The sequence below is a fragment of the Galeopterus variegatus genome, unplaced genomic scaffold (genome assembly GCF_000696425.1).
Source record: "Galeopterus variegatus unplaced genomic scaffold, G_variegatus-3.0.2 Scaffold593, whole genome shotgun sequence".
Taxonomy (NCBI): Eukaryota; Metazoa; Chordata; class Mammalia; order Dermoptera; family Cynocephalidae; genus Galeopterus; species Galeopterus variegatus.
Window position 1 is genome coordinate 336,336 of NW_007726704.1, and position 22,150 is coordinate 358,485.

Consider the following 22,150-nt stretch of genomic DNA (forward strand, 5'->3'; position numbering starts at 1 on the left):
GATGGGCGAAGATATGGAAAAAATAAAAGATTTAGGTGGCGGGGTATTGGTTTCATGTGGGTGGACTGTATTCCTCCGGGGAAGGGTTGCTGATACTGAGGGCCTGATATCCTCCTCGCAGGGACAATTTGGTGACCTTTTGATTCATGAAAGCTTGTATAGGTTCCTGCAAGAAATTAGAGAAACACCAAAAGAGACAGGGACCAAAAAGCAGGATGAGTCCCAGCACAGTTAGGGGTCCTAGTAGGGGCATAAGCCAGGGTACCCAAGGGTTCAGTAAAATGGTTTAAGTTGTTTTGGATGATCCCAGACTCATTTACATAATAACATCATTCCTCCCCCAAGAAGAGGCAGGTGCCTTCCTTCTCGCTGTAAAGTAAAGGGCCTGACGGTTCTGTAAAGCGACTGAGTGAGGTGACCTGTCGCTGGAGGGAGGAGATGCTGTCTATACTTAGTTCTGAGAGTTTCTGATAGAATTAAGAGGCAGTGGCAGGGCCCTCTATGCAGTTCCAGTTGCAGGAAAAATCCCTGCCCCAATTAAAAGGTACAATTAGTGCCCTACAGGAGCAGGGGCACTTCCTGGGGGGGGGCCGAAGGTAGCCCCAGTGCCTTCTCCATCTCTCCATCTGTCTGGACGGTGATGTCAGGGGCGAGCCAAAAGAATATGCAAGAAATCGTGTTGGGGGGCAGGCAACAGGATAACGTATTTTTACAAAGGAAATATATTCCAGTTTTAGGGCATGGATGAGGAGGGGGTGAGTGGTAGCGTTTGGTGTCAGTGAGGCAGAGTGCAGGCAGGCCCTGCACAACGCTGACAGTCCCTGCTGAGGTGAGATTAGAGGAAAGTGAAGAGACATTTGTGAAAACATTGCGGGCTGCATCAACAGGGAGGGGGGTGACCACAAAAAGTTTCTCGCAAAGTGGGAGACAGATGAGGTGCTCGGGGACCAGTCTGATTCCTTGAGGACTGCATCATCCCTGTGGACCTGGAACCTCCATGTTCCAGGTAAGGGGGAGCATTGAGATAGTAGGAAAAACATGGGAAGGATGCAAAGGTTTAGGGAGCCAAAAGAATTTAAAGGGCACATTGCCACAATGAAATTGCTAAGAAGCATCCTACTGATAGGAGGTAAAGGAGTGCCAGGAGAAATCTTCCCACAATGTTACACTCTTTTGGCGCAGCTGCTGCCAATCCTGTAGCAAGTACTAGAACAGATAGTATGATAGTAGCTCTTGTGCGAGGGACGTGGAGCGGGCCTGCAAGAGCGAGAGGATAATCACGAGGGGTAAGATCATCCTTCTTCTAGGATTGGGGGAAGAGTGGAGGTCCTGGAGATTTTCAGTTTTAAAAAGTTTCTCACGAAGGGGAGACAGATGAGTCGCCCGGGGACCAGTCTGATTCACAGAGGTTGTGCTCCCATCTATGAACCATGTAATGGGATGCAGGGAGATGTGTGGAAAGGGATTGAGAGAGGTCTAAAGCCTCCATGCAATTGTGTTCTAAGGGTCATGAGTGTTTTGGGATGAGAGTGGCTGGATTTTAAGGGAGGGCAAGGTTTAAAGGAGAACTGGGAGTTTTCAATGTAAGTAAGTTGAATAAGTTGTAGGCAGGAAAGGAGAGAATTGACTTGGCCTTATGGCTGAGAAGGTCTTGACTGTTTGTTGTTTAAAAGTTAGTTTAGAGCTTTCTTGTGGTAAAAGGGCGGCTGCTGCCAAGGCCCATAAATAGGGGCCCATTCTCGAGCTGTGGTGTCTAGTTGTTTAGAGAGGTATGTAACCGGGTAGAAAATATCTCCTGCCTTTTGTCCCAAAACCCCAACTGCCTGTCCTTGGGTTTCCATGACAAATAGGATAAAAGGATGAGATATGTTTGGGAGAGATAGAGCTGGGGCTGCGAGAAGAATGGCTTTTAATTGCTGGAAGGGAGAATGAATGAGCTTTGTGGGATCTAAAGGAATGGCAGGATCCCCTTTGGCTGCCCCATAAAGTGGTTTTGCTAGCATGCCAAAGTTAGGAATCCATAGGCAAAGATACCCTGCAAGCCCCAAGAAAGAAAGGATTTCACCCTTTGTAGTAGGAGTAGGGAGTTCAGAAATTAGCTCTTGCGATCCACCATTATTTCTCTGGTATTGGGGGTGAGGTGAACTCCCAAGTAGGTGACTGAAGGGGAAGAAATTTGGGCCTTGCTGGGGTACACTGGATATCCCCTGGAGGCTAGGAAATTAAAGAAAGCAACAGTGTGGGCCTGTGAATCCTCATAGGAGGGGCTACAATGGAGGAGGTAATCCACATATTGTATTAAAGTGCTAGAGGTTAGGGAAAGTTCAGATAAGTCTTGAGCTAAGGCCTGGCTGGAGAGTGGGGGCTATCCCGAAACCCCCAAGGTAGTACTGTTCAAGTAAGTTGTTGGGAACGGCAGGTGTCAGGATTAGTCCTGTAATAAATGGTATGAGCCATTAGCCTTTATAACCAGAAGGATGGGTGTATTGAAAGGCAAGTGGGTAAGCCATGAGAAGAAAGGAGTTTGTGTACGACAGGTTTTAAGCCTAATAGGTGTTTGTTAGCGATGGGGTACTGTGGGACATTAGGGAACAAAGAGGGGTTCAGCAATTTAACAAGGATAGAGGAATGGTGCATAGCAATGGAGGGAGAAGAAGCATCCAATACTAGGGATTAACCTTGTCTGATGGGGAGGGGAAGGTGGAAACCCCAGGGTCCAGGTCTAGGTGCGGCCTGTAACAGAAGTATTGTAGCTGGAGTTAAAGTGTTTAGGGTAAGAGTAGCTTTGAATTTGAAAAGAATGTCCCATCCCAGTAAGGGGGCTGAGCATTGAGGTATTATAAAGAATTTGTGTGTGAATTGGGTGTAATGTAGGGTGCAGGAAAGGGCTTGAGTGACCCGTGGGTGGTATTCTGATTCCGGGACTCCTACTATTGTGATAGAGGACGGGGTTGTTGGTCCTGCATATTCAGGAAGGGTAGAGTAAATGGCCCCTGTATTGATGACAAAAGAGATCGGCTTACCTGCCTCGAGGCAAGTTACTGTGGGCTCATGTGTGGTGATCTGCATGGGGGCCTCAGGCCCCGGGCATCATCAGTCCTCCTCCTGGGCAAAGCCAAGGAACTCTGGTAGGGATGGCCATGAAGCCAAAGGCTGTAGGTTGGGGACTGGGCTACTCCCTCTCTGGTGAGTGGTACAGTCAATCCCCCAGTGACCTGGCCATTTGTAGTGAGGATGGGTTATGACAGGCCTGTGCCAAGTGGCCCGGTTGACTGCATTTGAAACAGTTTCCGGGTGGCTTGCCTCTTGAGGCAGCCAGCTTTGGAGTATGTGAGCCTTGGATGGCATTAGCCAGGAGCTGGTATTTGGCCTGATCTCTTTTATAGTTTTTTGAATATCAGGGGCTGATTGGGTAATGAAATGAGCATGTAAAAGGGCCATGCCTACAGGGGAGATTGGATCTATACGTGTGTATTTATGTAGAGCCTCAGAGACGCGGGTTAGGAAGTCGCTGGGATTTTTAGTGGATCTTTGTGTGTGATCTCTCTAAACTTGTCGTAATTGACTGACTTGTGACTAGCCTTTTGGAGGTCGTGAAGTGGGTGTGTGATCAGATTATCCTGGAGATCCCGATCCCCATAGCCAGCCCGGTAGTTCTAATTTGGGTCTGTGCAAGGAACAGCAACGGCTCCCACAAGCCGCCTATTATTTTGAGCATGTACCTGAGCCGCCATCCAGACCTGCTCCCTGTACGTGGACTCAGACAATTCCTGCCATGCCAGCCACTTCACGGAAGGGTTATAAAAAGCCAGAGCTGAGGCGGGGTTGCTACCTGACGAAGGGGGAGAAGGGGAGGAATTGGGCTGAGGACAAGTGTCTGGAGGCCAGGTGTGGGGAAGAGAGAGAAATGTGGAGGGCTGACGGATCAGAAGATTGATCTGAGTCTGGAAGGAGAGGTCAAGCATGAGCTAGGAGAATTTGAGACATGGGACAGTTTTCACAGAGAGAACACGTTCAGAGATAGGAGAAGGCCTGAACAAGGAATCTCTGCAGCATTTGCCATTTCGGTTGAGTGTCTAAATCGAGTGCCATCTTGTGGCCACTGGGATCCATTGTAACGAGGCGTCTGAGTTTTAATGTCTCCCTGGAGGCTGAGAAATTGGCCAGGAGATGGCCCAGAGGCGTAGAGCGTGGAGGTTTGGATCATGAGGATCCCATTTAGAGGATGAGAAAGGGCAGTCAGTCCCGGTAGAAGAAGCATGCCAGCAAAGGACGTCCCCTTTGGCGCCCACCTTCTTCTTGAGAGAAAAGCCACCGACCGTCTAGAAGAGCGTCCTCCAATAAGCTGGTGGGCACGAGAAGGGTTCCCTTGGCCAGGCTCCTGGGTTTCGTAGAGACCTGAGTCCTAGAGAGATTAGTCAGGAGGAGGCAGGACAGACCCACCGACTCACCCTGAATTGAGGCTGGTGTTAGATGTGTTGATCTAAAACGGCAAAAGTAGAGTCCCAGAGGCATCCAGTTTGGGCAGACCCGGGAAGGGCGGCTGAGGGCCAATCACTCCGAGAGAGAGGGGATCAGCTACAACATCGGCCAAAACTCTTCCCGGGTTTCGGCACCATAATGAAAGAAAGAAGCCAAGATGCCAGGTACCGTTCAAGCTTTATTAAAGAAAGAAATCTGCAGGGATGTGCTCAAAATGGAGGACAGCCCAGGGCTGCCCTGAAAAAGGGTGGTAGAGCTTATATAGTGCGCCAAGGGCTGGCTGATACCACCAAGGAGGGTCATTATGCTAATGTGGCTCGGGAAGAGAACTGCGTCCTTGCAGAAGCAAAAGGGGTTTCTGTTTTAGTCAGGAAGCTTCTCCTAAGGGGGGGGAGGGGCGAGGGGAGGGGAGTGGTGGGCGGTGCCCTTTTGTACTCGGGCTTGTCTAAAGTGGCGCTGGTTATGTTGCAGATCTATCACTCCTCTCCTGTGTGTTCAGCGTGAGAACATTTCTCAGAGGCCAATATTTGATCTCCAGGAGAAGCAATGCGGTAACTGCCTAACCATCATCGGGGAAAACTGAACCATGGATAGGACTTGGGCCCTGAGAGATAGAGAACTGGGGAGATTTCACAGGAACTGCTGGTGAGAGCTGGCTGGATGGCCCCACAAGCCTTCTGCCCTGGGTGGTTGGGATTTGTCCAGTTCGCAGGGGATGGTTCAACTCGTACCAGCATGTGGAAGCAGCGTTCTCACGGCGGCCTGTCGCGGGCCGCTAAGCTCTGGACTACATTTCCCAGAGGGCTTTGCTCCGAGCTGTTGCGATTTGAACCGGGGCGTGTCTCGGAAGCGAAGCCGCGGCGGGCGCGCGCCGCTGGGGCATCGTGTTCCGCTGCCGCCCCCGCCTCGCAGAGATGGTTGGGTTCCTGCTCCTCCTTCTCCCCGTCCTGCTGTACTTGGCTGCGCCCCGAATCAGGTCTGTGCTGATCAGTTGCCTTCTCTTGCTAAGCCTTTTCAGGGGCCTTGTATCCTCACTAAACCTATTTCTTTTCAAAAAAGAGGGAAACCTCCCTGGAGGGCTCCAAGATGGCCAAGGACCGGAGGTGGGTGGATTGGAGGCGAGGTCCAGCTGTCCTGGATGCTGGGATCCGAGACCCGAGACCTCAGGCTGTGGGAAGGGGCTGCAGTCCGGGGCACCCTGCTTTGCTTCTCCCGGCCCCTCTTTTGGTCTAAGCACCCCCTGCTTCCGGCTTCTGGGAACCCCGAGGGCAAGGCTGCTTCAAACGCTGGAGTTTACAGTTTTGCGGGTTTCAGACCCTAGAGTGGATGTGGCCCCCGACATTGTTTTCCACTTAACTCCCATGCCTTGAACCAGCCCTGTCTAGCTTCTTCCTTCCAGCCTTTGGGGTACAAAGAAGCGATTCCATTTTTCGCTCTCTGAAACTGCTGGTAATCGTGACACCTGCAGCCCGGTTGCTTGCTCTCTTGTTGCTGTTAGATTCGTTCTTTTTCTGGCCCGATGTCGTAAAGGAGAGAAGTGGAAAGAGAGAGTGATTATGAACCCTGTCCTGCCTTCGGAGCAGGAGCATGAGGGATCTGAGTTATGTGCTGGAGGGCCGAGGGGAGGGGGGCAGGGAGAATGGGAGTGGTGGTCTTTTGACCAGGTGACAGATCGGCTCAAGTCTGGCCGAGTGCCCCAGAGAATCAGCAGCGAGCTACACCACGGGCAGCCTGCTGATTGGTTCTGAGTAAGTCACCAGTAGTGACGGTGGGCTGGTGACTGAAGAGATACACTCCTTCCCCATTGTGGGCGGTCACAGTCCGAATGGAACTTGAAGCCGGGCTAGGTTACACTCTGTCCTTTCTTACCATAGTCACTTACCTACCTTTCTTTTCTCCTTCCTAACTTTATTTTCCCTTCCCTCCCTGGTGCCCCTCTTCCAGTTGTATTTTTTTCCCCTCTGAACACAGTGCTCTCACCTCTAGGTGTTCAGACTCAGATGAAAGGCTGCTTTTCATATCTTTTCACCACAAGATCCTCTTATCCACATAGAATCTCAATGAAAAGTTGAATCTGAACTGAAAATAGTGCTCATACCTCAGTGAGATTTTTCTAAGAAAGATTATATTCCAAAAGCTATGTTCCTAACTTAGCCAGGTCATGGGAGCCAGGCAGAGCTGGATTTTTATAATGGATTGTCTTTCATACCTCCTGGTTAAGAAGAAGGAGCTAAGTACAGATGCTTATAAGTTGTCCCTTCTGGATCTAAAGCTGAAGGGATGTAAGAAACAGCAAGGAAGCTTGTTCTGTGAGGAGGGCAGTATCTGTTGGTGGGCACCATGAATTAGTTTGCCTCCTTTTTGGCCTGTTTACACTAAGCAGGTAGCTTCAGTGCCTAGAGTGTGTACCTTGCGATTCCAAGTTCAATGAAAAAGGCCAAAATGCTATTTAAAAGTGCATCTTCTGGTCAACAGATTCTTTTAACTGGAGTTCCAAGATTGCAGAGAAAAGAACAATCTGAAGACTGCTAATATGTGTTTGTGCATTCATTCACTTGGAAAGGCAGTATAGAATATTGCTTAGGAGGCTGGCTGGTTGGCTAAGTTGTTTAGAGAGTGGTGCTGATAACACCAAGGTTCAGGGTTCAATCCCTGTACTGGCCAGCTGCCCACCTCCCCTCCTCCCCGCCAAAAAAAAAGTAAAATAGTGCTTTGAAATAAGGACTCTAATTAAACAAACCAGGACTTGAATCCCAGTTCTCCTTTGTACCTATTTATGTCTTTTCTTTGTCTTTTTTTTTTAAGTGTGTGTGTGTGAGAGGTTTTTTCCTGTTTGTTTTGTCCCAGATTTACAAGCTTTCATAACTTTAACTTTTTTGTATTGGATTAGCCATTTCTTAAATCCGTAAAATGCCATTTATGGGCAGATTGACATGCAGAGACCAGTTTTTTCTTTTCTGGGCTGAGTCTTGTGATTTCCTAAGCCAAAAGTGCCTCAAGGAAAGCTCAAACTGAAGCCGGGTGCGTGGTTAATCAAATATTCATCCAGTTTGTATCACAGGGAGCAGCTCTAAGCTTTCCCTTTGTAATAGAATCACTTTTGTCTTTGAGCAAGAACAGAAAACTTGTCTTTTTTCTTCCTACCTTCCTTAAATCTATAAAAGGACAATAGTGGAAGGAACCAAAGCAGACCTCAGGGGGTTGTAGGAACCCCCAGCTGAGATGGAAGAATAAAGAATTAATGAGTTCTCCTCTGTCTGCAGGAAAATGCTGTCGAGTGGGGTCTGTACATCAACTGTTCAGCTTCCTGGGAAGGTAGTTGTGGTCACTGGAGCTAACACAGGCATCGGGAAGGAGACAGCCAAAGAACTGGCTCAAAGAGGCAAGTTTATCTGCTTCTGATTCCACCTGCTGCTGCCATTTTACCCCTCACGGTGATAATCATTCTCATTGTTTCTTCCTAGTCTTGGAATTCAAGAGAACTCCAAATGCCCCATTGATTTGCTGGTCTGACTATAGTATGATGCTTTACAAATAATGGGCACTTAACAAATGTTATTGATTTATTTTCCTTTCCTGATTTACTCATCAGATACCTCTTTTGTGAACTAGGAGTAAAAATTCCTGTTTTTAAAAAAATCAGTAGAAAATAACATTCAACATCAGTATTAGGTCTATAATGCCAGCTCAAAAACAGAGCTGACAGTTTCTCTCTCATATGTTGGTTGGCAGGAGCCCGCGTATATTTAGCTTGCCGGGATGTGCAAAAGGGGGAATTGGTGGCCAGAGAGATCCAGACCGTGACAGGCAATGAGCAGGTGTTGGTGAGGAAACTGGACCTGGCTGATACTAAGTCAATTCGAGCCTTTGCTAAGGGCTTCTTAGAAGGTAATGTAGAACCAGAGACTGTGTTATGGGTCTTATGATTGACGTGGCAGATCCCTTTCCCTCTAATACATAGAAATGGTAGATAAAATATAACCAAAAATTTTTGATACATAGTGATCATTAGGATCACTGGAACATGATTTATGTCAAAGGGACATCCTCAGGAAGCAGAAACAAAAAGGGAATTCAGAAAACCATAGCAGTGAGCAAAAACTGAAGCCAACAATCTCACAGGAATATCAGAACTCAATATGGGCTTTTTAGGGCCTGGGATAGGCCCTAAAGGGATAGGAGATGAGGCCTCTGGCTCTTGAGATTAGAGCTGTATCTGAGGCTCCACATAAGGTTCAGATGGCCATCTGGTCCATGGTGTAGGGGATAAAAAAACCCCTGGACATTAGGTCAGGGACATGACAAAGAAGTTTACCATCTCTTCAGGACATGGAATAGATAAAAAGTCATCTGCTGGAGATTAGAACCCCAAGCATCATCTGTGGAGTCTGAATTCATTTCAGTTCATCTGTGGAGTCTGAATGGTATGAAGATCTTTTTTTGGTGCAAGAATCTTGAGCTGAGAAGTTAACATAAAAACCTGTAGTATCTCATCAAAAGCAAATCCAAGAGCATTCTGTAGGCATATCCCCTCATAAGCCAGAGATTTAGGCCTCCGAAGGAAAACATTGATATGAACTTATAATCATAAGTTACAAACCACACAAAGAAGTGAACCATGAGAGAGAATTGGCAGATGGAACAAAGAGCTGAAACCAGTAATTCTTTTGGCACCTGAATCCCGGTGGCAGGCAGGCATACAGAACATCCTTTTTTCTCCTGCTTTGGAATCTTTCCATTCAGCTTGGGAAGTCTTTTCTATTGTGAGAGGTGGATGGAACACTTCCCAAAAGCAGTGAGTAAGTAGCTCTGAACCAGAAAGATTAGAAAGGCCATTTAGTAGTATAAAATGGAATTATGCCCTGTAGTTAAAGCATGTAGGCTTCAACTAACATCTTACAATGAAAAACAACACAAAATAAGTATGAAGGGAAACTGGAGGAAAAATTGATATCCTGCATCCCCACTTTCAAAGCCTGGGTGCGAGGCAGATTTCTAAGATGTGACAGCTGTGGCTGGCCACATCCACGCTCCATCTTCTCTTCCCTGCAGAGGAAAAGCACCTCCACATCTTGATCAACAATGCGGGTGTGATGATGTGTCCCTACTCTAAGACAGCAGATGGCTTTGAGATGCACATTGGAGTCAACCACTTGGGTAAGAAATCTGGCTTTATCACAAAGCTAAAGGGAACTTAAAGTTCTCCCTGGAAGAGTTAGGGGTTAGATTGAGTGCTTGTGGTGTGATTAAACCTCAGGGCCATAATAGACCATGTGTGAGTAATAGTTTGGTCCTGCCTGAAAGATGAACCCGTGGTCTGCTCTAGGTTCTGCCCACTATCTGTCATTCAAATTTGGTTTACCTTGGAGCATTTCAAACAGCCTAATTGGACTGGGGGCTGTGTTGCTTTCTTAGTAGTGATCCTTATGTCTAGCATCAGGTAGAGGCCGCCTACTCTTAAACAGTGATGTTGACCAAATTTGGAATGAGATGGGACTTCATATTCACATAGTCCAGACCTACCATACATAAGGATGCCTCATGTCTCTAGCTGTTCCTACTTAACCCTCACTGAATTTGTTCTCCAGTTGATAATGAAAAGTTGAGGAACACGACCTTATTCCTGAGTTCTCTGCTTTCCATAGCAGATCCCTGCTCACCACTGCTCCTCTCACCCCTACATGGACCCTGAATTCTGTTAATTTCTACTTATTCTCAACAGGTCACTTCCTCCTGACCCATCTGCTGCTAGAGAAACTAAAAGAATCAGCCCCATCAAGGGTGATAAACGTGTCTTCTTTAGCACATCTCCTGGGAAGGATCCACTTCCATAACCTGCAGAGTGAGAAATTCTACAATGCAGGTCTGGCCTATTGTCACAGCAAGTTAGCCAACATTCTCTTCACCCAGGAACTGGCCCGGAGGCTAAAAGGTGAGCTGGAAGAAATGGGTGTGGAGAAATGAGTCAGTGGGGGTTAGCTAAAAATCATGGAAATGGATAGTGTTTTCCAGAACCCATCACCAGGACAGGACCTGCTTCCATGTCTATAACTGAGTATAGTTTTAGTAAGCAGCTCACAACTGCATATTGGAGGTGGCTGGCTGGGGAGAGGGAGAGTCTGACTTTGAGTTTGAAGGCTTGGCTTTACCATTTACTAGCTGTGTGTCCTGCAGCAAGTTACTTAACTTTTCAAGACTATTTCCTCATATACAAAACAGATCTACTTCCCAGGTAATTGTCACAATTAATTCAGGCCTCATGAGAAGGTCAAGGTTTTTTACTTATAGTAGATTGGGCAGAAGGGAGGGATCTGAACTGTCACTACACACAGCCATTAGGATAAAATGGGTACTGGGAAAATAGAGGGGGCCTTCCTAACAGCAAAGGGTCAAATAAAAGGGAAATGTATGCTTGAGAAGAGGAGTCAGCAGACACAAACAGGCAGAGGTCCTTAGCATTGCCTACCTACTCTAGATTCCAAGGAAGAGAAAGGAAATCTAGGCTGGGCAATGCTTAGGAGTTGAGGCAGGAAGAATTCTGGGTCAAGGGATCAGGCACAGGAGCCCTGTTGTTGGAATAGGACCATCATACCACATGAACAGCTGTGAGATGGGGAGGAAGGAAGCTGGTGGTCAGCTCAGTCCATATGCCCAGTCTGTACCCAGGCCACGATGTCTTTTATGGGCTTGGGATGGGTGAGGGTAACTGGATGATGAAAACTGTCCATAGGGTTGGTCAGGGAGCTATGACAGCCAGGAGGTGGAGAGATGGGTCCAGCGGTGAGAATCATAAAAGCAGAGTATACAGAGAGAGGCAACCTTGACAGTTGTGAAGATCAAGTGGAAAATAGCCGTGGTGCAGTGAAAGAACCCTGACATAACAGAAGATTCATTCTTTCAACCATTCAGCAGACGTGTTCAGTGCCCATGCTATTCCATGCACTGGGTTAGGGGACTGGGGCTGGGGTGGTAAACAAGACAGGAATAGTCTCTTCCTCGATTTGGTTTACATCTAATGGGGGAGAGAGACAGTTCGCAAGTGTTTATACAAACTGTCACATGTAAAATCGGTCTAGTAATACATGAATAATTCTCACTGTGAATAGTTTAAATAATTTGTAAGTATATAGAATTAAAGATGAAAACCCCCTTCATTTCTTTCCCTCTCTCCACTTTTCTCCCTTCAAATGACCATTGTCAACAGCTTGTTGTGCCCCTTTCCAGTCATTTTCCTATGCATTTACATAAGTATGTGTTACACACAAGGAACTGAAATTCTAGCACAATATCTTGGAGATTTCTCCGTGTAGTACATACAGATTTACCCAATTCATTTTGTTGGCTAATTGTATTTCATAGTACAGATGGGCCTTAATTTATCCATTACCTTAACAAGATATATATTATTTCCTTTTTATTGCTGCTGTTTAATTATAATTGCAGTAAATGTTATAAGGGAGAAGTACAGGGACTTATAATGGATTTTTGTGGGGGAAGGGGGCCTTATTCAGTCTGAGGGTTCAGGGAAGACTTCTTTGAGGAATTGAGTTGCAAGCTGAGCTCTAATGGATGATTAGAAATTGAGTGGGCTACAGATGTGGGTGAGTTGAAGAGGCTAAGGAACATTCCAGACAGAAAGAAGATAAAATGGGTACAGAGGTCTGGGCTGAGTCTCAGAAACTGAGAGGGGGGCCAATCCTGTGGTGCACTCGGGAGAGTGGGGCGCTGGGAGTGCAGCAGCGCTCCCACCGCGGGTTCGGATCCTATATAGGGATGGCTGGTGCGCTCACTGGCTGAGCGTGGTGCGGCCGGTCACAAAAAAGACAAAAAAAAAAAAAAAAACCTGAGAGGAGGCTGCCATGGTTAGATTGTAGAAAGCAAGAGGAATAGAGGTCTGATCTGCGACTGGTGAGGTAGATAGAGGCCAAATCCTTAAAGGCCACAGTAAGGATTTTAGTGTTTATTCTAAAAGCAATGGAAACCCTTTAAAATGAAAGTCTTTTAAAAATAGGGGAAGGAGTGGATGCAGCAGGCAATTTCAATAGTTGAGGCTAGAAATGGTAGAGGCCAAATCCTTAAAGGCCACAGTAAGGATTTTAGTGTTTATTCTAAAAGCAATGGAAACCCTTTAAAATGAAAGCCTTTTAAAAATAGGGGAAGGAGTGGATGCAGCAGGCAATTTCAATAGTTGAGGCTAGAAATGAAGGGAGCTTGGGCTAGGGTGGTGGAGATGAGGAGTAGTAGACACTCCTGAGAAATATTTAAGACAGCTCATTGATTGGATATGCACAAGAGGTGGGGAATTGTCAAGAGCTACTCCCATGTGCCTGATTGGGCATGTAGGGAACACTGCAAGATTCAGGTTTGTCCTTAAAAATAGAAGTCAGTTTTGGACCTATGAGTCTACATTACTATGGGTCATCTAGGGTACGTGTCAAGTAGGAAATGATACAAGCCCACAGTCCTTTGTCTGCAGTTGTGAAATCCACAAAGACCCGAAAATTCTGTTTTTTTGCAAGCTTTATATCAAATTCATTTGGCAGCAAAACCTCACCTGTACTAGGGGTATTAGGTAATAGACAGTATATGTATATGTTTCATATTACCTTTCTAAAATCAGAAAAAATTGGAAACATTTCTGGCCCCAGATTTCCAGTAAAGGATTGGGGACTTGAAATAGAATGTACAAAAGTGTCATTTAGTACTTGACCATGCACCAGGCACTATTCTAAGCTTTTTTACTTAAATGAACTCATTTAATCCTCACAACAACCCTGAGGTGTAGATATTATGATTATACCCATTTTAGAGATGAGGAAGTGCATCACAAAGACAGGAGCTTGCTCGAGGTTACTCAGCTAATGTGTGGAGCCGGGATTTGAGACTGGGCAGTCTGACTACAAAGTTCATGCCCTTCAACACTGCATTATGCAGACTCTCATAGTCTACAGAGCTCAAAAGACACTTTGGGCTGTAGATAAAAGTGAGCACCATAAAATTTAAAACAGGAAGTTTAGTGAGCCATGAGAACTCTAACATTTAATGTTTGGGTAGAAGATAATGAACTGGTCCAGGAAACTGGGACAGAGCAGACAGAAAACCAGAAGAGGTGTGGCGTCATGGAAGATAGTGAAAAAGAAGACTTTAAGAAGGGGATGGTCAGTGTTGTAAAGCGCTGCTGAGAGCTTGAGTCCTGGCTCTGCTGCTTTGTAACAGTCAACCTTTCTGAGAGTTAATTTCTTAATCAGTGAACTTGGAGGTATAAATTACTGTGAGCAATGCTTGTGATGTCACCATGGGCAGGAAGTCCACATGTAGGGATCACATGTTTATTTGCATTCTTTGCTGTTTTGGCACAATCAAGTCACGTCTTCCCCTCTCTGCATGGTACCCCCCACCAGGCTCTGGCGTTACGACGTACTCTGTACACCCTGGCACAGTCCACTCTGAATTGGTTCGGCACTCATCTTTTATGAGATGGATATGGCGGCTTTTTTCCTTCTTCATCAAGACTCCTCAACAGGGAGCCCAGACCAGCCTATACTGTGCCTTAACAGAAGGTCTTGAGTTTCTAAGTGGGACTCATTTCAGGTATGAATATATCTATTTTTGAAGATGAGATTTTATTGCCCAAAGGAAATAATTTGGATTTGTCTGGTATACCATATCTTTTTAAAAAGTACATCGTCTAATACAGCTTTTGTCTTTTGCTTTTGTTCGTTTTTTTGGCAGTGGGCCTGTATGGGGATCTGAACCCTTGACTTTGGTGTTACAACACCGCACTGTAACCAACTGAGCTAACAGGCCAGCCCTACTTTTGTCTTTTGACTCTAGGCTTTTTACCTTTCAATAGGGCAAATTGACCAATTCACATTTTTTGTGGTAACTGTTAGGTTTGATTTTATTCATGCCATCTCTTATGCTGATAATTATGCTGTTTGTTTCTTTTCTTCCTGTCTTTTGCTATGTCAGTCCAGTTTTCTTTATTCCTTTTTGGTCTCCTAGTTCAATTTTTCTACATTAAAAAGAATCTGTATTTCTCTATTGTCTTCAGGATTAAAATCGTACCTGTGGACTCTCTTCTTGAATAAGTTAAGACTTTTTAAACTTTTTATTGTAACATACACAGGAGGAGACAGAACAGCAGATTGAACTCGCATGTACTCATAATCCAGCCTCAATCACCATTAATCCATGGCCAGTCCTTCCCTGTCCCCATTTTCTACCCCTTCCCATATTTTTCTTCTCCCATATTATTTTGAAGCAAATCCCAGACATCACATAAGATCGCAGTTTTAATGTTTACCTCCACCTTCTAGATATTGTTGAAATAACCTGAAATTTTAGAGAAAGGGCTGTAAATACCATTAAGATTGGAAAGAAAGGTAGACAGATTATGAAAAGCCAGATTTATGGAGGAGCCACAGAAGTTGTTTTGGTAGTGAGAGACATTAACCGGTCTGTGCTTTAGAAAAACATCCCTGGTGACTTTGTTCAATGCATGAATAAGTAACCCAGAGAGAGATAGAGTTCCTGATTTAGGGTAAGGACAATTGGGGTGAAAAGAATGGTTATGGGAGTTCCTAAAGAGGCAGAATTTTTACCACTGGATGACCCGTTGAGTGAGGGGATGGGGGAGTATTTGGTAACCTGGGTTTCAAACCCAGGTGACTAGGAGGTTGATGCTGATGTTAACTGAGACAGCAGACATGGAAAAATGGAAAAATAAGGCATGTAACTTAGGGTGCTTGGATTCTAAAGCAGTGGAAATGGGTTAACTTAAACAAGAAGGAAATTTATTAAAATGATTGGGGAGGCGGGGGTGCTGCTAGGTTCAAAGGGAAGACTGAAGAATCAGGCAGAGTGGCCAGTCAGCTGGCTGGGTGGGGCACAGCCACTAGACAGTGTGGATTCCAACTGTCTTCAGTCTTTTTCTTCTGTTGCTTACCTTCTACTCTCCAAGGAGGAAGCATTGCCTCCTCTTTTTCCCCCATCCCTGCTTTCTACCCCCTCCCCTTGATTATTCAAACTATATCCGGGGAAAAGGTAATTCTGCTGAAGGAAACCAGGTTGTTATTGAAAAATAAGGTGGAATGGATGTTCAGCCAAAGAGTAACAGATGTCCGCTGTGTAATAAACCTGCTTCTGAACATGTTTAGTGTGTGTATCCATAAGACGTGTGAATGGAAATATGTAGCAGATAGTTGGAAATGTGGAGCTGAAGTACAGGAAGATAGATTTATGTAGTTTTATACACTGGAATGATTTTTAAGTGACAGGATTCTTCTTCCCTGGAGATTTTTTTTTTTTTTTAAAGATGACCGGTAAGGGGATCTCAACCCTTGGCTTGGTGTTGTCAGCACCACGCTCAGCTAGTGAGCAAACCGGCCATCCCTATATAGGATCCGAACCCGTGGCCTTGGTGTTATCAGCACCGCACTCTACCGAGTGAGCCACGGGCCGGCCTTTCCCTGGAGATTTTAAGGAAAAAAAATAATAACACTTTTATCTTGGTTTTGACTAAGTGGTTTAAAGAAAATCAGTCTCAAACCCATAACTTAGTAATTACTGAACTGACTTCTGAAGAGTCTTTCTCATACTATGGATTCTTAATTTTACTTCTTTTGAAGATCCAGCAGCAGCCATGTAGGCCATATGTTCATATCAAGAAATGAACATAAAAGTCTGTTTATCAGCACCACACTCTCCCGAGTGAGCCACTGGGCCGGCCCCATAAAAGTCTGTTTAGATTGAAGCCTTAGGAACTTCTCACTGGCTGTTTTTTCTGTCTGTGACCACTCATCTACTTTCTATCTGTAAGAATTTGCCTATATTGAACATCTCATATAGATAGAATCATATGATATGTGGCCTTTTGTGACAGACTTCTTTCACTTAGTGTAATATTTTCAAGTTTCATTTATGTTGTAGCATGTATCAGTATTTCATTCCTTTTATTGCTGAGTAATATTTCATTGTATGGATATACCACATTTTATTTATCCATTCATCAGTGATGGGCATTTGGGTTTCCGCTTTTCAGCTATTTGAGTAAATGCTGCTGTGAACCTTTGTATAAAAATTTCTGTATGGACATTTCTCTTGGATATATAGAAGTAGCATTTCTGGGTCATATGGTAACTCTATGTTTAACTGTTGAGGAACTGCCATGTAAAAATGTGGTGGCACCATTTTACATTCTCACCAGCAGTGTATGAGTGTTCCAGTTTCTCTACATCCTTAACAACATGCATTATTGTCTGTCCTTTTGATTTTAGCCATCCCAGTGAGTGTGAAGTAGTATCTCTTCATTTTCATTTTCTTGCTTATGAAGTTGAGCACTTTTTCATATGCTTTATTATCTATCCATTTGTTTATCTTCATTGGAGAAGTGTTTTTTCAAATCCTTTGCTCATTTTTAAATTGGATTATTGTCTTTTTATTGTTGAGTTGCAAGAGTTCTTTATAGTTTGGATACAAGTCCCTTATCAGATATGATTTGCAGATATTCTCTTATTCTGTGGGTTGTCTTTTCACTTTCTTAATGGTGTCAAATGCCCATTGAAGTGCAAAAGTTTTATTTTATTTTATTTTTTAAAGATGACCGGTAAGGGGATCTTAACCCTTGGCTTGGTGTTGTCAGCACCATGCTCAGCCAGTGAGCGAACCGGCCATCCCTGTATAGGATCCGAACCCATGGCCTTGGTGTTATCAGCACTGCACTCTCCTGAGTGAGCCACAGGCTGGCGCTGGCAAGGGGATCTTAACCCCTGACTTGATGTTGTCAGCACCATACTCTCCCAAGTGAGCTAACCGGCCATCCCTATATAGGGATCCGAACCCGTGGCCCTGGTGTTATCAGCACCACACTCTCCCAAGTGAGCCATGGGCTGGCCCTCAAAGGTTTTAAATTTTGATGAAGTCCAATTTATCTATTTCTTCTTTTGTCCTTGTGCTTTTGGTGTCATATCTGAGAAACCAATGGCCTTTCCCAAGGTCAGAAACTTACTACTGTGTTTTCTCCTAACAGTTTTATAGTTTTAGCATTACATTTGGGCTTATGATCCATATTGAGTTAATTTTTATATACAGTATGAAGTAAGGGTCCGACTTCATTCTTTTGCATGTGGATATCCAGTTGTCCCAGCCCCATTTGTTGAAAAGACTATTCTTTCTTGGTAGCTGTATTAGTCTGCTCAGGCTGCCATAACAGAATATCACAGACTGGGTGGCTTAAGCAGCAGACATTTATTTTCTCACAGTTCTGGAGACTGGAAGTCCAAGATCAAGGTGCAGGCAGGTGAAGGCCATGTGCATGCTAGGTGAAGCCCAGCTTCTGGTGAAGGCTCTCTTCCTATCTTGCACATGGCCACCATCTCCCTGTGTCCTCACATGGCCTTTCCTCTGTGCACACACACTCCCAGTGTCTCTTCCTCTTCTTATAAGGACACCAGTCTTAATGGATTAGGTCCTCCCTCTTATGACCTCATTTAACTTTAATTACCTCCTTAAAGGCCCTATCTCCAAATACAGTCACATGGGGGATTAGAACTTCCATATGTGGATTGCAAGGGGAGTGTCAAAGTTCATTCTATAACAGTACCCTTGTTGAAAATCAATTGACCATAAATGTAGTGGTTTACTTCTGCACTTTTAATTCTGTCGCATTCATTTCTATGTCTATCCTTATGCCAGTACCGCACTATCTTGATTACTATAGATTTGTAGTAAGTTTTGAAATCAGTCAATGTTTTATGTGTAGTAATTCTTACCAAAATCCCACTGGAAATATCAGCACTGTGACCATGGGCCATAACCATACTTAAGCAGCTCTTACTATAGTATTTGAAAGTTTTTATAGCACTTCGTAGCTTACACCTTCATGTCTATTCTGTCGTTTGCTCTTCACTGTAACCTTATGAAGAGTATAAGGCACAGAGCAGTGGAGGATGCAGAAGCTTACAGAGTCCAAATCATTTACAGAGATACAGCCTTTGATTCTTGGTGTTGGTCTTTTCATTCAGAAGTGGCAGGTTGTGCTGGTTGTGCTGGTGTTTGCTTAAACAAAAGTACTATACTTAGGGCCGAGCCCGTGGAGCACTTGGGAGAGTGCGGCGCTGGGAGCGCAGCAGCACTCCCGCCGCGGGTTCGGATCCTATATAGGAATGACTGGTGCGCTCACAGTGCTCACTGGCTGAGCACGGTGCAGCCGGTCTCAAAAAGGACAAAAAAAAAAAAAAAAAAAACTATACCTATAATGCTTGTTTTGTAATGTGAAGATACTTTTAAGTGGTGTTTCTTAAACTTTAGTGTGTTCAAGATTCATCCAGAGAACTAGCTGAAAAGAGCCTGAAAATTGGTATTTCTAGCAAGCTCCCAGATCACGCTCCTGCTGCTGGTTCACGGCCAACGGACATAGTGTTAGGAGTTCAGTTCATGTGGTTATTTCAGACTTGTCAACTCTTCTTTCACCTTCAGAATTTGCTTGGAATAGCCAGGAAGCAATTTTCTTGAAATAATATACTTTATTTTATTTTTTAAAAGACGACCGGTAAGGGGATCTTAACCCTTGACTTGGTGTTGTCAGCACCACACTCTCCCAAGTGAGCTAACTGGTCATCCCTATATAGAGATCCAAACCCGTGGCCTTGGTGTTATCAGCACTACATTCTCCCAAGTGAGCCACGGGCTGGCACTAAAATAATATATTTTTAAAAATTGCTTCTCACATGATTTGAAAGATTGCGATCCATTCACTCAATCATTTTTTAAAAAACCTTCATTGAATAACTACTATGTACTAGATGCATGGAATACAAAAATGAGTAAGAGAATTGTCCTTGAGAAAATTTTCTGCATGGTGCAGAGTTGGGATTTAATGGGACTTAAAACACTTGGGAGTACAGCAATGAAGAGAAGTATATGAATCACCTCCCTGTGGTTCGAATGTGTCCCCCTAAGTTCATGTGTTGGAAACTTAATCCCCAATACAATGGTGTTGAGAGGTGTGGCCTTTAAGAGGTGATTAGGTCATGAGGGCAGCCATTATGAATGGATTAATGCCATTATCTCAGGAGTGGGTTCCTTATCATGGAGTTGGTTCCTTATAAAAGGATAAGTTGGACCCCCTTCCCTCTCTGTCACCCATGTGATGCTTCCCATTATGTTATGACACAGCAAAAAGGCCTCACTAGATGCTGGCCCCTGGACCTTGGACTTGCCAGCCTCCATAATCGTGAGCCGGTAAATTTCTGTTCATTATAAATTATCCAGTCTGTGGTATTCTATTATAGCAGCACAAAATGGATTAAGACACACCTAGTACCTTGTTGTTACTATTTCTTTTCTGCTATCACTTTTTCCTTCTTTTGTTGTTTATGAAGCTGGCTTTACTTGTCATCTGAATTTTAAAACAGTTCTAACTGCAGGTAGTCTAGAAATAGGAAGTTTTTTTCTTTTTTCTTTTTTTTTTTTTTACCACTTCAAGCACCTGTGACCAATGTAAATAGCAGAATCTCAGCTACATGACACTGTCCGTAACCCTGTAGAATGGACTTTATAGACTTGTATTATATATCAGAGAAAGCATTTTGATCAATGGCGGTCTAGTGAGGAGATTTAAAATGGCAATTATATTTTCTCTGAGGTAGAGATTGGAGTATGAGGTAAAAGGGACAAACACTGGCCTTGTGAAACACCTGGAGGACATGTGATCCCTGGGTTGTTTTTCTGTCGTATTCCTTAGCCTAGGCAGAGAGCAGACTCCATTCTTAACTTTATGCTTCAAGCCTCTCTCTTTCCCTTCCAGTGACTGCCATGTGGCATGGGTCTCTGCCCAGGCTCGTAATGAGACAATAGCAAGGCGGCTGTGGGATGTCAGCTGTGACCTGCTGGGCCTCCCAATGGATTGACAGGTGGTAGCAACTGGACCCAAAATTAGACTGCAGAAGACTTTGGAGTACTTCTTGCCAAAATGATTGTCCTTCGAGGTGGCCAAAACATTGAGCACAAAGAGAGCGAAACCTTCCAGCCTTGCCTGCTTTTGTCCAGATAAACCCAGTACACCGCCACATTCCTGTCAATGCCTTTCATTCCTGTTACCACTGGAGTTACTAGAGATATCATAGCACAAGAAGAACCTCCTGTGATTTGCACAGCTCATATTTTCCTGCTGAAACCTACTACTACCTAGGAAAATGTAAGCTATGGCAGGGTTGATTTATGGGAATCTGGACAAGTTTCTACCCTCTTGTGCACAATGTAGTTCCTCCCAACCAACCAATCTTCACTTCAAGAGGGCCACACTGCAACCTCAGCTAAACTCCACGAGTCACAGTGGCTTGGCTCAAGAGCAGGGCTTGTTCCTCACCTCTTTAACTGTCATGGCATCAACATCTGGATTCTTTCAGGACACTCCTCAATTTGAATTATAGCATGGCCTTATCTCTGATAATCTAAGGCCACTTTCCTAGACCACAGAAGAGCTTCCTTTTCTGAGAAGTTTGTGGGGATTGGGGGAAGGCAGAAATAAAAACCAAGTTCAAAGTATCATTTTCCTACTGTTTCTCAGACCAGCAAGGGGGTATTGAAAAGACCACTATGAGAAGATAGGCCACTTGGCTTCAGTTCTTGACCCAGAACCATGGAGGCCTCCTTCTTGTACCTTAGTTTCTCTTAGAAAACCAGAAGAAAGGAAAGGCTTTTTGGTCATTGTCATTGTGTATGCCTTTGCATGTCTTGTACATTTATGTAGTTTGGAGTATTTTCACAAAATTCAAAACAGCTGGTAAATGATATGAGCTGGAGCAAACCAGTGTCATCCAGTCTTATACAAATAAGAGCTGCAGAGGGAAGCAGACTCTGTATATGCTGGTAACTAACCACTAAGAACCACAGGGTTAGCAGGAAAGAAGCCCCCAAAAAGAATAATCTTGGGAGATAAGGCATGAAATGAAGGAACTAGTTAAGAATTTAAAAAACAATAAAAGACATTAAAAAACAGCTCTAGAATAATTAAGAGTGAGCACCCAAGTTAGCAGGACTGATGAGACACTATCTTAACCAATACCAGTCAGTCAATGTGGCAGGAAAAAAACCCAAACTCAAACAAACAAAAAAAACCAATTCTTCATTCAGAAAAATTATCTTAAGGACCGATATTGGTAATTATAGTAAATTTAAGGATCTTTCAGGGCATTTCCTTTCATTATCTTGACAAGATCAAAAAGTCTTTGTCAAAGTTCTATATTTTATTTGAAGAACTTTTATCAAAGGAAATGCTACCAAAGTAAGTCTCAGGAATTGGTAATGTTCCCATCACTTATTCGGAGTATGTTATTCTAATAGAGTTCGTGATTTTCTTGAACTGACAATTATATGTTAACTTTGGTGGGGAAGAGTTATAAGACCACAGTCTTCACATTTTATATTTGTAAATTAATAATCTTTTATTGAACTTCTGTTGACCATTAAACAACATATTTAGAAATGGTCATTTTATGGAAACATTGGAAAACTTTTGATAATAGTGTAGTAGACTGAATATTTAATTTATGTTAAAATGTCAATGACAAATAAAAATTCTTTTCGATTATTTATCATGGTTTTATTTACCAGAATAAGAACTGTAAGAATTAAACAAAAGTTTAATTATAGTCAAAAGAACACA

The 22,150-nt window shown here is 44.0% G+C and overlaps 1 protein-coding gene across 1 annotated transcript; it reads left to right on the forward strand.

Moving 5' to 3' along the window:
- Nucleotides 1-5,374: 5,374 nt before the first annotated feature.
- Nucleotides 5,375-20,552, forward strand: RDH11 (retinol dehydrogenase 11 (all-trans/9-cis/11-cis)). Its single transcript, XM_008570323.1, has 7 exons — nucleotides 5,375-5,458; nucleotides 7,746-7,864; nucleotides 8,215-8,370; nucleotides 9,535-9,639; nucleotides 10,205-10,414; nucleotides 13,884-14,073; nucleotides 20,291-20,552. Exons 1-7 carry the CDS (start codon nucleotides 5,397-5,399, stop codon nucleotides 20,391-20,393), a joined length of 945 nt encoding a protein of 314 aa, XP_008568545.1. The 5' UTR covers nucleotides 5,375-5,396; the 3' UTR covers nucleotides 20,394-20,552.
- Nucleotides 20,553-22,150: the final 1,598 nt, after the last annotated feature.